General features: G+C 40.9%; 1 protein-coding gene across 3 annotated transcripts in view; it reads left to right on the top strand.

Annotated features, from left to right (window-relative positions):
• Positions 1-16,447, top strand: part of hace1 (HECT domain and ankyrin repeat containing E3 ubiquitin protein ligase 1) — a 46,054-nt gene extending 29,607 nt beyond the window's left edge. For all 3 annotated transcript variants that reach the window (XM_080426128.1, XM_080426127.1, XM_080426126.1), the window contains 6 exons: positions 2,522-2,718; positions 5,516-5,647; positions 8,218-8,316; positions 9,831-9,901; positions 11,225-11,338; positions 13,709-16,447. In XM_080426128.1, the coding sequence (XP_080282254.1) occupies positions 2,522-2,718; positions 5,516-5,647; positions 8,218-8,316; positions 9,831-9,901; positions 11,225-11,338; positions 13,709-13,811 (716 nt within the window). In that variant the 3' untranslated portion in view covers positions 13,812-16,447. The remainder of the gene's footprint in view (positions 1-2,521; positions 2,719-5,515; positions 5,648-8,217; positions 8,317-9,830; positions 9,902-11,224; positions 11,339-13,708) is intronic.
• The last annotated feature ends 253 nt before the right edge of the window (positions 16,448-16,700 follow it).

Genomic DNA, 16,700 nt, shown 5'->3' with positions numbered 1-16,700 from the left:
TAGCAGAATAGCAGATCTACAGGCACGTTCATAGCGTGGCACTCGGTGCCGCACTATGAGCTTGTTTAATATATATGTATACAATATATTGTATAAAATAATGGTTTTAGCTCAAATCTCAAATGTTCCACGGGGCATGTGTTTACGATTTATTTCCTTCTTTCTTAAGTTCCTACCTTAGTTAATAATAATAATAATGTTTATTTATAGAGAAACAAGGTTACAAAAAGCTACAAAAGGGCAGTGCAGCTCTACAAAAAAAACATTTGCATAAAGAATACCTTTTCAGAAGTAATTTAAAAGATGACACTGACGTTGCTTGCCTCAGAGCCTCAGGCAGGGCATTCCAGAGCCAGATAACCCCAAGGCGATGAGGAGAGTTTTTAGGGACAACCAAGAGAGAGCTCCACCTGAGGATCTAAGGCTGCAGACAGGCTCATAATGGTACCAGCAGAACTCAAATATAGCCAGGAGCCTGGCCTTGTATGGCTTTAAAAGTCATCAGTAAAAGACTTAAAATCAATTCTGAAACCAACCGGCAGCCAGTGGAGAGAAGCCAGGGTGGTTCTTCTTAGAGTTGGTTAACCCATTAAAACCGGGAACGCATCTGTGTCATTTTAAGATTTCTTTGGCTATTCAAAAATAGCAGATATACAAGCTCATAGCGCGGCACCGAGTGCCGCGCTATGAGCTTGTAGATCTGCTATTTTTGAAAAATCGTGAAAATGTGTGCAAATCTTTGAATATGTATATTTTTAAAGCTAACATTTGTAAGTCAAATCTTTGTTTCTGGAGGTCCCTGGAACAAAGCATTTTACAAATGCTCGCTTAAAAAATATATATATTCAAAAATATGCACAAAATGTCAAGATTTTCCAAAATTAGCAGATCTACAAGCTCGTAGCGCGACACTCTGGGTGTTGCGTTATGAGCTTGTAGATCTGCAATTTTTTAATAGCCCAAAGTATAAAATAATTGTCACAGCTAAAAATCTAAAATGACACGGATTGAATGGGTTATTAATTTAGGACAGTGCTTCTCAAACTTTATCATGTCAAGGACCCCTACATTGATTTCTCTTTCACCACGGACCCCCATCTGAAAATGATTTGTAGAGACCCCATAACAGAAGATTTTTTACAAGATTTTTTAAAATGTTTCAAAAATAGCCGACCTACAAGACGCATAAATAGCGTTTAAGGTATGAAGGATAACTGAAATAAATACATTTGAATACATGTTGAGGCCAGTGCGTGTGTCTTCTTACATTTAAAGATGGACATTGAAGTCTGTCATACATTATGCAATGATGCGTCAGAAATAGAAAGGACAGCCAAGGACAAATCTGCATAATGTAGCAGCTGAGTTTTGCACTAGTTGAAGACGGGAGGTACCTTCTTCCAGTGATGTAAAGTAACTAAGTATTTACTTCAGATGACTAAAATATGACTAAAACTAAATGAAAAATTTGCTGTCAAAATCAACACAGACTGAGAGGAGACAGACAAGGAGGACAGTAAGTAAGATCATGTTATTTGGTCGGTGGCGGTGTCAGAGGTAGTATCATTTCATTTTTCTGAGAATCATGTTGGGGGGCCGCAGTGGACCCCTTTCAGGGCCGCATGCGGCCCCGAAAACGCGAGTTTGACACCCCTATAGACTCTATAGTGTTGTATTATTGTATATTTTGTCCATCACTGATGGTGTTTCTTTGACTGTGATGTATTTCACCCTGCTGTATCTACTCAAGCACTGTATTTTTACTTTACTGGAGTATTTCTCATTTTCAGTACTTTTACTCCACTACATCTCAGAGGCAAATAATATACTTTTACTCCACTACAATTATTTAAAAACTTTAGTTTCTTGTTACTTTATAGATTTTGATTATCATAAAAAATACATGCATACGTGTCACTGCCCGCCCCTGCCGGTTCTCAGATAAATAAAAAAAAATAGGCTCTGTCATGATTAATTGACCACATATATGAAGTTAAACGACTAAATTCTAGGCGAAGGATATCTTATAAGTAAATTCCGTGCCTCAAAATAGAAGTTTGAGAGCTTTTTGAAGTTTTAAAACAGTGGAGAAAACAGCGCACAGAAAAGATGGCTGCCGCTCGTTTTTGTTCGGGTGCACTCAGGCTGGACTCGGTTCCATTCGGTTTCACTCGAACTCGCCACCTGATTGGCCAACCTTCGCTGTCAATCACAGAACATTGAGCGAGGACGCTGATAGGACAGTTCATGTTATGAACTTTGGAGAAACGCCCAGACAGGCCTGTAGGCAAATGGAAATTAGTTTTCCGGAGGGAGGGGTTTACCAGGCTACATTTTGATACCAACGCTTTTGTACTTTTACAAAAAGTACATTTTTAATTCCGGACTTTAACTTGTAACAGAGTATTTCTACATTGCAGTATTGATACTTTTACTTAAGTAAAACATTTGAGTACTTTTTACACCACTGCCTTCTTTTTTTACTGAGACGAGAGTATTTGCTTCCTGTGTTGATCACCAGGGATCCCGGTGAACTACCAGGACGTGTCTTCCATCGATCCGGAGTACGCCAAGAACCTGCAGTGGATCCTGGACAACGACATCAGTGACCTGGGCCTGGAGCTCACCTTCTCCGTGGAGACGGACGTGTTCGGGGCCATGGAGGAGATGCCGCTCAAACCTGGAGGAACCAGCATCCTGGTCACCCAGGACAACAAGGTCTCTGGTTCCACGTAAACAAACATTATGCTAGTGTAGGGTCAAGGGTTCCCAAACTTTTCAAGCCGCGACCCCCCCAAAATAATCCTATTTGAACTGGGGACCCCCAAAATAATCATATTAGAACTGGGGACCCCCCCACCCTGATAAGCACTTGGAATTGTAGGAGTCGAGGCATTACATTTAGTTTGTCTCGGTTCCACAGATAAATATGGTGAAAATAGCAGATCTACAAGCTCACAACGCCTCGCGTTGTGATCTTGTATATCTGCTATTTTCACAATTTGACAATTTGGCCAACGTTTGACCAGTTTGCATATATACCGGTAGTCACAGTTTACTGTGATCTGGGGACCCCCCCAAAATCATGTGGGGATCCCGACCCACATGTTGAGAACCACTGGTGTAGAGCAAGGGTTCCCAAACTTTTCAAGCCGCGACACCCCCAAAAATTATCATATTTTAACTATTTTCACTATAGTTGTACACAAATGTACACAAATATAACACAGGGTTAAGTGTTTAATCAGACTCTTGTGTTGATTCCTTGATAAGATAAAAAAAAAAAAAAAAAAAAAATTGCTTCTCGATTATTCGATCATAAGTCCGTTATTGGTTCTATTGTCAGTTAATTGGTACAAAATTACATTATGAACTATTTCAAAAATAGTGAAAATAGCCGATCTATTATCTCACATCTACTACTATGACAATTCTTAAAACTTTTTTGACTTTTTTTTTAATTCTGAAAAATCTTTTTCTTTAAAAAGAATAATAATAATAATACAGATAATACTAATAATACCACTAATAATAATAGTAATAAATGCAAAGAACACAAACAAACTATGACCCATAAAAATTGCTCCGTGACCCAGAAATGGGTCCCGACCCATTGTTTGGGAAACAGTGGATATACTATGTCGGGTGAATTCCGCAGTAGTACGCAGAGCTACTGTAATCTGCGTACAGAATTACTCTAATGGACTCATGGCGTAGAATCACCATCTGTGTTGTTAAGAGTTAACTGAGTCAATACTAGATTATAGTGTGGAGAGAAAGACGTCTGATCTACTCGCCGCTGTTCAAATGTAATGGTTTCATCACCGCACGCCGAATCAATTGTAATTATTGCTTTAGGTCCATTGTTGTGCAGAGTGCCGCTCTACCAGCTCTGCCACATACATCCACTGGTGGTCATAAATGAGGAATTGATCTTTTCCTCTCAAACGGCTCTCACACTAAAAGCCTTTTATTGGTGTGTGTAGTACACACAGCCTGCCTGCAGGTGGCAGTGTTTTAAAAGGCAGGGGAAGTCGGCAACACACTGCAGCGGTGGTTCCCAAACAATGGGTCAGTACACTTTAAATTTAAAAAATAAATAGAAAATAACACAAATGAACAATCAAAGACATAGTGAGAATTTCTGTGGGGAATTTTTTTTTTGAAATAGAGTTAATACGCAATGTAAATTATTTTTAAGATAAGAACTTTTAATTGATCCCCTATTAAGGCGGACATTAAGTCGCCAAAGGTAAGCACAGTAGTTAAGATACAGTTACATGGCTGTAGATGCAGCAGGGTGAAATACATCACAGTCAAAGAAACACCATCAGTGATGGACAAAATATCCAATAATACAACACTATAGAGTCTATAGGGGTGTCAAACTCGCGTTTTCGGGGCCGCATGCGGCCCTGAAAGGGGTCCACTGCGGCCCCCCAACATGATTCTCAGAAAAATAAAATGATACTACCTCTGACACCGCCACCGACCAAATAACATGATCTTACTTACTGTCCTCCTTGTCTGTCTCCTCTCAGTCTGTGTTGATTTTGACAGCAAATTTTTCATTTAGTTTTAGTCATATTTTAGTCATCTGAAATGTTTTACTTTTTGTCTAGTTTTAGTCGACTAAATATCATAACATTATAGTCGACTAAATCTACAGTTGATTTAGTCGACTAAAATGTATTTTGTCGGTGCCTTGACGGCGTCGTAATGGCTGATTTTACACTTGGTTGCATGCTGTGCGACGCGTTTTGAGCTTGTAGATCTGCTATTTTCAGAGTGCAACACCCCAAACATAAAATGACTTGTCTTGAAAAAATGAAATGGAAAGATATTTTAAGAAATGACGAACAGATGACAGCTTTCTGTCTCGGATTTCGGGAGGTGTAGTTCCGGACTCTATATAGCATTGTGTTGATTTTGACAGCAAATTTTGATTTCATTTTAGTCATAGTCTTTTGAATAAATTTCCATTTAGTTTTATTCATATTTTAGTCATCTGAATTGTTTTTGTTTTTGTCTAGTTTTTGTCGACTAAATATAAGATTATAGTCGACTAAATCTACTGTTGATTTAGTCGACTACAACGTATTTTGGTGGGCCTTGATGTCATCGTAATGGCTGATTTTACACTGCATGCTGATCATAGCCGATCTACAAGCTCACAACAAACATAAAATAACTTGTCTTTTAGTTCTACTGGATCTCTTCTCCACTAGTGTCTCCCTAACATTTTAGTCTAGTTTTTATTTGTCAATATATTTAGCTTTAGTTTTAGTCATCGTAGCGTAGTTTTTATTTAGTTTTTGTCCGTGAAAAAAGGTAGTCGACGAAAATTTTTCGTCATCGTTTTAGTCGACGAAATCAACGCTGATTCGGAGATTGTGTAATAGTTGTCTGTGCTACGTGAGACTAGTGTCTGTGTGACTTATGTCTGCTGTGTGTTGCTGTGTGTGTGTGTGTGTGTGTGTGTGTGTGTGTGTGTGTCTCTCCTCTCATCTCTCAGGCGGAGTATGTGCAGCTGGTGACGGAGCTGAGGATGACTCGAGCCATCCAACCGCAGATAAACGCCTTTCTGCACGGATTCCACACCTTCATCCCCCCTTCCCTCATACAGCTCTTTGACGAATACGAATTGGTTAGTTTTTTCCTCTCCTCCTCTTTGTCTCTCTCTCTTCTCTTTCTCTAACGTTCTCAAATAGGGGATGGATTATTCATCGATTTATTTGATCAAATTATTTTCTTTAATCAATTAAATCGATTAGTTTGTTTAACTGTTGCACCCCTTCTTTCTCTCTCTCTCCTCTCCTTACCCACCGCCCTCACTTCTCTTTCTCTGTCCTCAAATTTTCCTCCTCTCTCTCCCCCCATCCTTCTCATCACCTCTGTTTGCGTTCTCCCTTTCTTTTTATAACCCATTCAATCCGGGAACACATCTGTGTCATTTTACATTTTAGCATTATTTCATTCTGCTATTCAAAAATAGCAGATATACAAGTTCATAGCGCGGCACCGAGTGCCGCGCTATGAACTTGTAGATCTGCATTTTTTTTTTTTAATCATGAAAATGTTTGCAAATCTTTGAATATATATTCTTTAAAGCGATTTGTAACTCAAATCTTTGCTACTGGGGGATCCTTGGAACTAAATATTTTGAGATGGGGGTCCGTGGCCAAATACATATAATATTGGAGGTCCTTCCTTGACATGAAAAAGTTTGAGCACCACTGATATATTATAGCAACATAGGCTTTTTCAGAAACCTTTTTAGGATTTAGAAGACATTTGTAGATGCGTTTCCGGGATTGAATGGGTTAAAACTCATCGTCATCTTGTCTGCTCGGGGTCTGATGCAGCGATTGATTAGCCATGTCTGGCTCAGGGTGTCACTCGGGATGTTTTCTTTTTTTTTGTGGTCCTTGTGGGTGGGGAGGGTTGGGAGTCACCTTGAAGACCCCCTCCCCCCGCCCCCCTCCCCCTTCCCCCCTCCTCCCCCCTCTGGCTTCAGGAGATGGATTTTCTTTTTTCTTTTTTTTTCTATCTGTGTGTGTGTCGGCAGATCCGCACGCGCCCGTCCTCTCCCCGGGTGTGCGTGCGTATCGATCAATAGGGTGATCGCCATGACGATTATCCCTACCCGTATTTATTGGACATGCCTCGGTCATGCGGTCGTTGCGTTGCTCGCCCACAACAAGCCTCGGAGGAGTACAATGCTGCACATGAGCGAGTGTGTGTGGTGGTGGGAGAAGTACTCCGATCTTTAGTAGCAGTAGCAGTACCGCAATATAAAAAATACTTTTGTTACTTAAGTAAAAGTCCTGTATTCAACGTTTGACTTGAGGAAAAAGTGCAAAAGTATTGTCAATCAACATACTTAACCCATTAAGACCTGAGGCTGATTCTACAAATGTTTTTCTGAAACTCATGTTGCTATAAATATCAGTGGTTCTCAAACTTTTTCATGTCAAGGACCCCCACAATTATATGTATTTGTCCGCCGACCCCCATCTCAAAATATGTGGTTCCATCGCCCCCCCAGAAGCAAAGATTTTAGTTAAAAAAAAATTGCTTTAAAAATGTTTATATTCAAAGTTTGGCTCAGGCTGTCACTTAATGTTTATGATTTTTCAAAAATAGCAGATCTACAAGCTCGTAGCGCGGCACTCGGTGCCGTGCTATGAGCTTGTAGATCTGCTGTTTTTTGAATAGCCAAAGTATAAAATAATGGTTAAAGTGGTTAAAATCTAAAATGACAGATGCTTTCCTGGTCTTAATGGGTTAAAGTACCTAAAGTACGTGTCAAACTTTTTGGAAAATAGCTTATTTGACACGTGAACTTTTATCTCGGCTATTTTCAAATAGCCTAAATATAAAATAGCGTAGCTAGCGACTAAAGCTGTGAAATAATTGTAGTGGAGTAAAAAGTACAATATTTGCCTGTGAGATGTGGTGGAGAACAAGTATAAAGTATTGAAAAATGGACATATACTCGAGTAAAGTAAAGTACGGGTACTTTGTTACATCCCACCACCTTAACGAGTGGCGTGCCGTGCATGCTTCGCTTACAGCATAAAAAAAAACGCATATGCTGCAGCCTGGCTCCTTAGATGCTAAAAATAGGAACTGCTGATTGATCAGCTGCCTCTGTCCTTATCAATGTCATGTTTCTTTTTTTTCTGTGTTGTGAACGTGTGGCTGTCATGTGTTCTGCCCTTAGACTGTAAAACATATATAAAATATATGGAAGAAGGCACCGTGACGTCAAACATTTGTTTCTACAGACCTCTTTGAAGCCTCTAGTTCAGTGGTTCTCAAACCTTTTCATGTGAAGGACCCCCAAAATGATACATATTTGGCTGCGGACCCCCATCTCATATTTTGTGGCCTGCTGGGGAAGGACCATTAATGAAAACTGCAGCATTTTGCATTACTTCTTCTTCCGCATTGGCTTCATTTTCAACGGCGGAACCTTCTGCCTGATGTTTAGACACACAACTTTGTATTGTTTATTTATTGTATGTGGGGTGTGGGGTGTGGGGTGTGTGTGTGTGTGTGTGTGTGTGTGTGTGTGTGTGTGTGTGTGTGTGTGTGTGTGTGTGTGTGTGTGTGTGTGTGTGTGTGTGTGTGTGTGTGTGTGTGTGTGTGTGTGTGTGTGTGTGTGTGTGTGTGTGTGTGTGTGTGTGTGTGTGTGTGTGTGTGTGTGTGTAGGAGCTGCTGCTGTCAGGAATGCCAGCGATGGACATCCAGGACTGGAACAGGAACACAGAGTACACCAGTGGATACAGCCTCCAGGAGCCCATCATCCAGGTGGGCTCATCCTAACCCTCCACAGGGACAGACAGGGGCCTTGTTTAACACCTGAGACCCATTCTACAAATGCCTTCTAAATCAGTAGTTTTCACACTTTCAAGATTTTTCAAAAATAGCAGATGTGCAAGCTCGCAGCACGGCACGAAGTGACGTGCTGTGAGCTTATACATCTGCTATTTTTTAATAGCCAACTCTAAAATATGAAGAAATATATAATATATACATTTTTTTTTAAATAGCTGATCTACAAGTGAATAGTATATAGTATAATATAGTATAAAATAGGGTTCAAGTGGTTAAACTGTTCCTCATTTTGCACCCCACTTTGAGAACAACTTAAGGGATGAAAACACTGTTGTGATGTTGTGTTTGATTCATTGCAGTCAGCAGCCAGTGTGTTCATTAAGGGTTGGATGTGTCCAGATGAGTAGATGAAAGAAAAGCCTGTCTGAGCCAATTCAACTATTCACAACCGTATTATTCTTTTACATCGCTGCTCCATTTTCACCACCAGGGGGCATGTTGTGCTGTAATAATACTCTACCGAGATGAGAGGGTGTGCATTTTATATTAGTGAAAACGCTTGTGGACAGATATACACAACTATAAACATCACAATGTAACACATCTCTCTCTGACAGCAACCCTTGTGGGATTTGGTTCTTCTACAGCTTCACTTGACGTGGGCTGGCTGTCCGGTACTCAGATGTTTTATATATCGTTAGCCTCATACCATAATTGCCTAACTCACTTTTTGGTCAAATTGACATTTTTTGCCTAGCTCTACTCTCCTAACACTGCTGCACCATTGTGCCTCATTGCCTATGTCCTAAGCCAATCAGAATGATGGTTACATTCCAAAATGACTCAGGCAGAAAGTCATTTTAAGTCAACTTTTGATTTAAAATGATTTAGAATGTAATAAGCATTCGATAGGCTGAGGACATAGGCAATAAGGCAGGATGAATCAGCAGTTTTGAAATAATCGTAGTGGAGTAAAAAGTACAACATTTGATATGAGATGTGCAGTGGTTCTCAAACTTTTTCATGTCAAGGACCCCCAAATAGAGATGTGTTAGCCCGCGGACCCCCATTTGAAAATATATGCCAAGGACCCCCATAAGAGAAGATTTTTTACAGCTCTAGCAGTGATTTTCAACCATTTTAATTTCTAGGACCCCCAGTTTGACATGAATTAGGCTACGGACCCCCATTTAATGGCATTTATCTCTGGAACCCCAATTTATAATGTAAAATTAATGTTAATTCAACTCTGAGAGTGTACAAATGGAACCAAATGGACCCGTTAGGGTCCATTTGGTTCCATTTGTACACTCTCTGAGTTAAAGACCCACACGGGTCAATTTCGTTCCTAACTATCTATCATTTTGCTGGGGACCCCCTGGAACTCCCTCAAGGACCCCTGGGGGTCCCTGGACCCCACTTTGAGAACCAATGCTGTAGTGGAGTAGAAGTAGATGGATTTACCTTGTATCGACCGTGTGTTTCAGTGGTTCTGGAAGGTGGTGGAGAGCCTCACCCAGGAGGAGAGAGTTCTGCTGCTGCAATTTGTCACCGGAAGGTATGGTGTGATGGTCTGCTCCCACAGGGAGACGACCACAACCCCCCCCATCATAATGATAAAGAAAAGTCAGGTCCTCAACTTAATCCATTAAGACCTTTTTGAGGCCGATTCTACAAATGTCCTCTAAATCCAACCTTCTCGTTGTCCTCAACGCCAAGCTCCGCACCATGGGCGACCGGGCCTTCTGCTATACAGCCCCATGTCTGTGGAATTCCCTCCCCTAACACCCGAGAGCACCACAGTCCACTGATGCTTTTAAAAATGGAATAAAAACCTAACTTTTTTACAAAGCGTTTTCTTAATTTTCTCTTTGCCCTGTTGTTTTTTTACCTAGTTTTAATTTGACCCTTTAGTTTAGAATAGTTGGGTCCCATGTAATTGTTTGGTTGCCTATGCTGTTTTTATGCCATCCTTTAAAACCTTGTAGCACTCTGAGATTCACAAGAATGTAAAGTGCTCTATAAATAAAAATGCATTAGTTATTTTATTATGAATGAATGAATGAGTTTTATTTCGAACATCATTAATAAAGACAAATAGAATACAAAACTGTAGAAAAAAACAACAACAATGTCCGAAAAGGAGTAGGATGAAGTCTAAAACTTATAAACTCCTACCCCCTTTTTCACTAGCAATTTTCACTATTTTTGAAAAAAAATAATAATAATGTATTCACACCTAAACATCTCCACTGCATGTTAAAAAGAAAATATAAAAATAGAACAATGAAAATAACTACAGTAACAGAGTATACAATAAAATTAAAATAAAACCAACCCTACTAGTAGATACTCTATCTACATAGGTCAACATGGCCCCTCCTCAACCAAATATCTCTTATTTATTAACGGTTTTCTGAAAAACCTTGCTATCAGTGGTGCTCAAACGTTTTATGTCAAGGACCCCCAAAATTATATGTATTTGGTCACGGACCCCCATCTCAAAATGTTTTGTTCCATGGACCCCCCCAGAAGCAAAGCAAAGAGTTAAAAATGTCCTTAGAAAATACAATATTCAAAGATTTGCACAAAATGTAACAATGAAATAACAATAGCAGATCTACAAGCTCACAGTGCGGCATGAAGTGACGCGCTGTGAGTCTATAATTGACACTGGTGCCTTCCCGGTTTTAATGGGTTAACAAAGTGCCTAAGCTAGCAAACTGTGAGATTCCTCTGTGTCCCTTTAACTCCTCCTCTGTGTCCCTTTAACTCCTCCTCTGTGTCCCTTTAACTCCTCCTCTGTGTCCCTTTAACTCCTCCTCTGTGTCCCTTTAACTCCTCCTCTGTGTCCCTTTTACTCCTCTTCTGTGTCCCACAGTTCCAGGGTCCCTCACGGAGGGTTTGCTTATCTAATGGGTGGGAGTGGATTACAGAAGTTCACCATTGCTGCTGTGCCATTTACCTCCAACATGCTGCCTACCTCCAGCACCTGGTAATGCACTCACTCACACACTCTCACTCACACACACACACACACACACCAACCCGATCTCCAGAGATTACCGTAACATTGCACGGAACGAGTGCACTTCATTCCGTGGATAGCCGCCTCGGAACTCCCGAATTGCGTGCATATGTACGGCGCTCCCTTTGTGACAAAACCATTTCGGAGGCGCGCAGTCACAGGCGAACTGTCACCCCGTGAAGGACCACCGAGGGAGCTAAGGCGACCGAGTTGCCGTCCTGAACGGTGGGACGTTCGCCTGTGCCTACTCAGCGCCGTTTGAGTTATGTACCGATAGGCACAGAATCGTAATTTTTTTTGTGGGGACTGCTCTGCTTCCGGGTTTTTCCGGGTTGCGACTGGTTACGCCCACCGTGGGACTCGCCGTACATATGCACGCAATTCGGGAGTTCCGAGGCGGCTATCCACGGAATGAAGTGCACTCGTTCCGTGCAATGTTACGGTAATCTCTGGAGATCGGGTTGGTGTGTGTGTGTGTGTGTGTGAGTGAGAGAGACACACACACACACACACACACAGATATTTGTATTTATATACTTAAGAGGACATCAACATTTTAGGACGGTGATTTTATGAATGCCATTTTTTTTACAAATTTTGCCCATTTTAATCATAACCCAAAGAGCCGAAAATAGCCGATCTATGAGCTTTTAGATTTTCTATTTTCGGTGCAGCGTGCAACTAAGTATAAATCAGTCTTAAGTTCAAACCTTACACCCCTAAACCTGACCTCTAAAATATCTAACCCTAACGCCAACCAGAATCTTTTCCTAATAGTAAACCTAACTCTCCAAATTAGTTTAAACCATGAAACTACCATTTCCCTTGTGAAGACCAGGGAATGTCAGTTTCTGAAATTCTACTATATTTCTGGGGACACTTGGCCCTCACAAGTATAGTAATACAAATACACGCACACACGCCATAGAGTTAAAAAATAATAAGAGAGGGCACCGGAAATCCCCGCCCATCCACTTGCTGCTCACCCAGCGCATACTCCCTTTTCACCCCTTCTTCAGGGTTGGGAAATGTGACAGGCGTTCTGCGTTACCTCCGCGCGCAACCCTGTGCGCAAGCTCGTGAATCGAACTCATTGGTCGAAACCGTTTTCACTCGTTCATGTGTCTGGCCCCATCCGTAATAAGCTGCAGTAGATATGATTGGCCAGCGTGTCCACTGTGCTTCACTGCTCCGTCTCGTCTCGGTTCTGGGGGCTTGACACACACACGCTCACAAACACACACACACAATACAGTATATATCTACAGATTTCCTTACCTGTTTTTTTTTCACTCGCTCTGTGCAGTATATCTTTATCTTCTGTGTCTGCCACTCTCTCCATCTCTGTTTTCTCGCTCCGTCTCACACACACTCAGAGCATCACTGCCTCCATAGTGACAGACGGACATGATTGTCTAGCGTGGAACAACACCGCCCTGTAGTGACCAGCAGAGGGCAGTGTGGTGCCTTAGTGTTGTGGTGGCCTGGGCTGGCTGCTGTAGCTGTAGTGTTCCTGTGTACAATGATCTATTAGATGCCGGGGTAGAGTTTTGAAAACAGGGAAACGGTTCTCTGCACGACCGGGAATGAGCGACAGGTAATTCTTATCGCCACGGGTCGTAATTCGGGCTATCCGGGAGGCGAGCGTCACATTCTTCCTCCTCTTCCTCCTCCTCCTCCTGCAAGCTGGAGACGAACCGTAATAGCATGGCATCAGTCAGCCTGGCCAACCATGGTGGTGCTCCCCCTCATCGCACTGACCATGTCAATCAATCAATCAATCGACAAGGAAAATATTGTACTTTTACTCCACTACAATTATATGAAAACTTGAGTTACTAGTTACTTTGTAGATTTTGATTATTATTACAAAACACACACCACTTCAGCCCTGTATACATTTCGGCTGTATACAAATAGCAGATCTACAAGCTCACAATGCGTCGCGATGCGACGCATTGTGAGCTTGTAGATCGGCTATTTTCAAAATATTTTTTTATACATTTTTAACTTTTGGTACTTGAAGTACATTTTGATTCCAATACTTTTGTACTTTTACTTTTTTTTTGTATTCTGGACTTTTACTTGTAACCGAGTATTTCTACATTGCAGTATTGATACTTTTACTTAAGTAAAACATCTGAGTACTTTTTCCACCACTGGTCCGTTGTACGGGCTCATGATACTCCGGTATCGCTTGCCAGGTCGAGGGTGCAGCAGTGGTTTGAACAGGCTGTGGCTGGGGTGATGTGTGTCCCTGATGATTTTTTTTCTTCTTATCTGACCCACCTCCCATCCCCCCCCCCCACTCTCACCACCCCCCTTTTTTCTTCATAGCATCAACATGCTGAAACTCCCCGAATACCCCAGCCAGGAAGTCCTCAGGGACCGTCTGCTGGTAGCGCTGCATTGTGGGAGCTACGGGTACACCATGGCGTGACGTCAATTCCTCGCTCCTCCTGCGGCACGCTGTACTACGGGGGTCTGCGTGGTGGCGCGCACCACCACCACGGGGGACTTCACTCCTAAAGCACAGGGAACATGCGACACCACCCCCCCCCCCCCCACCCACACACCCACGTCTTTTTCTTTTTTTTTTGATGAAGCACTGATGTTGGCAGGATGAAGCATATGGACCGTAGAGGGAATGATGAATTGTTAAAGACTAAAAGCTTGCAGAGGCTGCCTGGGCAGGTGGAAGGCAGAGGTTGTGTTCAGAGACAGACAGACAGACCCCATGCCGGATCTTTGGTTTTTAGAGTCTTGGCCGACAGGTTATCAAAAAGTGTAAAATCTGTTCCAATCAGTTTGAAAAACGTTGATTTTATTGTACAAAATTCAAAATCACAAGCACACAACTTATGAGCTTGTAGATGTGCTATTTAAAAAAAAAAAAACTAAATAGGGGGCGCCAGGTTGAAAGTTGTCGTGACACATCAGCTGCATAATTGCAGATACCGAAAAATAATGGCAAAAACAATATTAATCAAACAATCGCAGAAATATCAACCAAAGCCGATATATCGATCTGGCTTTATTTGTGTTGTGGATTCAGACTCTGACCTCTCTCTTCTGAACAGCCAAAACAGGATACCATAGCCACCAAAATGTATGATCAACAATAGACCAGAGGCATAATGAGTGAGTGCGTGCATGTGTGAGTGACACAACCAAATATGTACATGGAAAGACGTGTACTCCGGAGTAGCGTGTGTTTATTTTTGCTGGTGTGTGTGTGTGTGTGTGTGTGTGTGTGGAACTCTTTCATGTAAACCCCTGCAGCTCAAAGCAGGTGATGCGGTATGGTGGTGGTGTTATGCTGTAATGTCTGAAGAGGAAAGTACATTTGCCTGAACGTCAGAGAGACGGCCATTCTGTTTATCATTGGTTCTACCCAGCAGCCTGTGAGCACATGTAGACTGCATGTCACCTTTGTTTTACACCATGAGATTTGTTGTACTTTTCTTTTCTTTTTTTGCGTTTTAAGTCACCTTGTTGGAATGGATTGGTCTTACTTAGTCAGTGGTTCTCAACCTTTTCTGGATCAGGGCCCACTTTGAACATCTTGAAAGTGTTCTGTTTGCGACCAACAAAAAAAGAAAAAAGGTATTTTTTAAAAGAAAAAAATACCATGTCTGTTATTTATTTAAAAAAAAAATTACATTTAAATATTAAATATTAGTGTTACACTATCATTGGCCAATTATTTGGGGGGGGGGCACTTGCAATACCTTCGCGGCCCAACAGTGCGCCCCGGCCCACAGGTTGAGAATCACTATCTTACGTCCTCTGTAGCTGTATGTCTGTGTCCGTTGCCTTGTAGTCGTACACAGATTAAAACATATATATATATATATATATATATCATATCATATCTTTGCTGTCGGGTAGAAACATCTCCATATCTTAACCCATTTAGACCTGGAACGCATCTGTGTCATTTTAGATTTCTTTGGCTATTCAAAAATAGCAGATATACAAGCTCGAGTGCCGCGCTATGAGCTTTTAGATCTGCTATTTTTAGAAAAATAACGATGTTTGAACAAATCTTTATATATATATATATATATATATATATATATATATATATAGATATAATTTTTTTTTTTTTTTTTTTTTTTTTTAATTTAATCTAAATATCTTTTCCCCAAAAAATGGTCTCAGGTCTAAATGGGTTAACTTTTTTCCTTTCCGTAAATGAATGCCCTACTTCACCATACAGCAGAGCAGTGAAAATAGCTAAATCTACAAACTCAAAACGTGTTGCATTTTGCGATTTTCTTTCAAATATTAATAAAAAAGGAAAGTTTTTTTTTTACATATACTGTAGGGTTTTCCACCCGACAGCGACGATATTCTTTTGATACCTGGGTTATGTATTTGGCAGCGGTATAGTGCACGTTAAACCCCATATGGCTGACCGAAGTCCCTCAGGGCACTATGCTAGTGTCTTTTCTGTTTTCTGTTATTGCGGGGAAAGCTTTCGCTGAAAATATCAGATCGACAGGCTCGCGTTGAGAGCTTGTTTATCGGCTATTTTCTACGAAAGCTTTCCCCACAATACGGATAGTGGGGTTTAAGTGGTTAATGGCTGGAGGCAGACGTAAAGGATTTAGATGGGACAAACATTTTGGTCAGCGGTGCCAAATAATCCTCCCCTACAGCTGGGTTCCTTTTGATTGCCATTGTTTATCTTTTTTTTTATTAATACACACAATTGTAAATACATTATGCTGAAAATATTTAGATTTTATTTGGAAAAAGGGATATATCATGTTTGGGGATTGTATCAAACAAAATGCTACCTTTTGAATTTCAAGGGTTGAATCTCTTTTTCCTGAGCGACGGGATTGTAAATATTCATTTATATTTCATAATTATTTATCAGTATTGTTTTGAATGCCTCGCCTGTACTTTTGATTTTGTAAACGGATCAAAAAAATTGAGCCTTTATTATAGATATTTCTGCAAATGACTTCCACAATATCAAATTGTGTATTTTACCATAAACACTGTACATGTATGTTGTGTTGAGAGATTTCTTTCTCAATAAAAACAGTTTTTTTTGACAAAACAAGTCGATCAATGACGTTGCCTAACATGTCGTGTGTGAAAACGTGCGAGACTTGAGCTTAACGTTTGGAAGCCATTCTGCATGTGCGTGAGGGGAGAAAAATATATTTTTGCCAAAAAAATTACAAGTAAAAGTCCAGAGTTCTAAATACTTAAAGTACCAAAAGTAGATAGTACTCGTTATGCAGAAGGTCCCATTTCACAAGTTTTCAAATGTATAAAACTAGAAATTCGGCCGAACCTCTATAGAGTTCGA

This window comes from Gymnoscopelus braueri (assembly GCF_963280865.1).
Source record: "Gymnoscopelus braueri genome assembly, chromosome: 4".
Classification (NCBI taxonomy): Eukaryota; Metazoa; Chordata; class Actinopteri; order Myctophiformes; family Myctophidae; genus Gymnoscopelus; species Gymnoscopelus braueri.
Note: the sequence above shows the minus strand (reverse complement) of the source record. Positions and strands in the feature narration are given on the sequence as shown.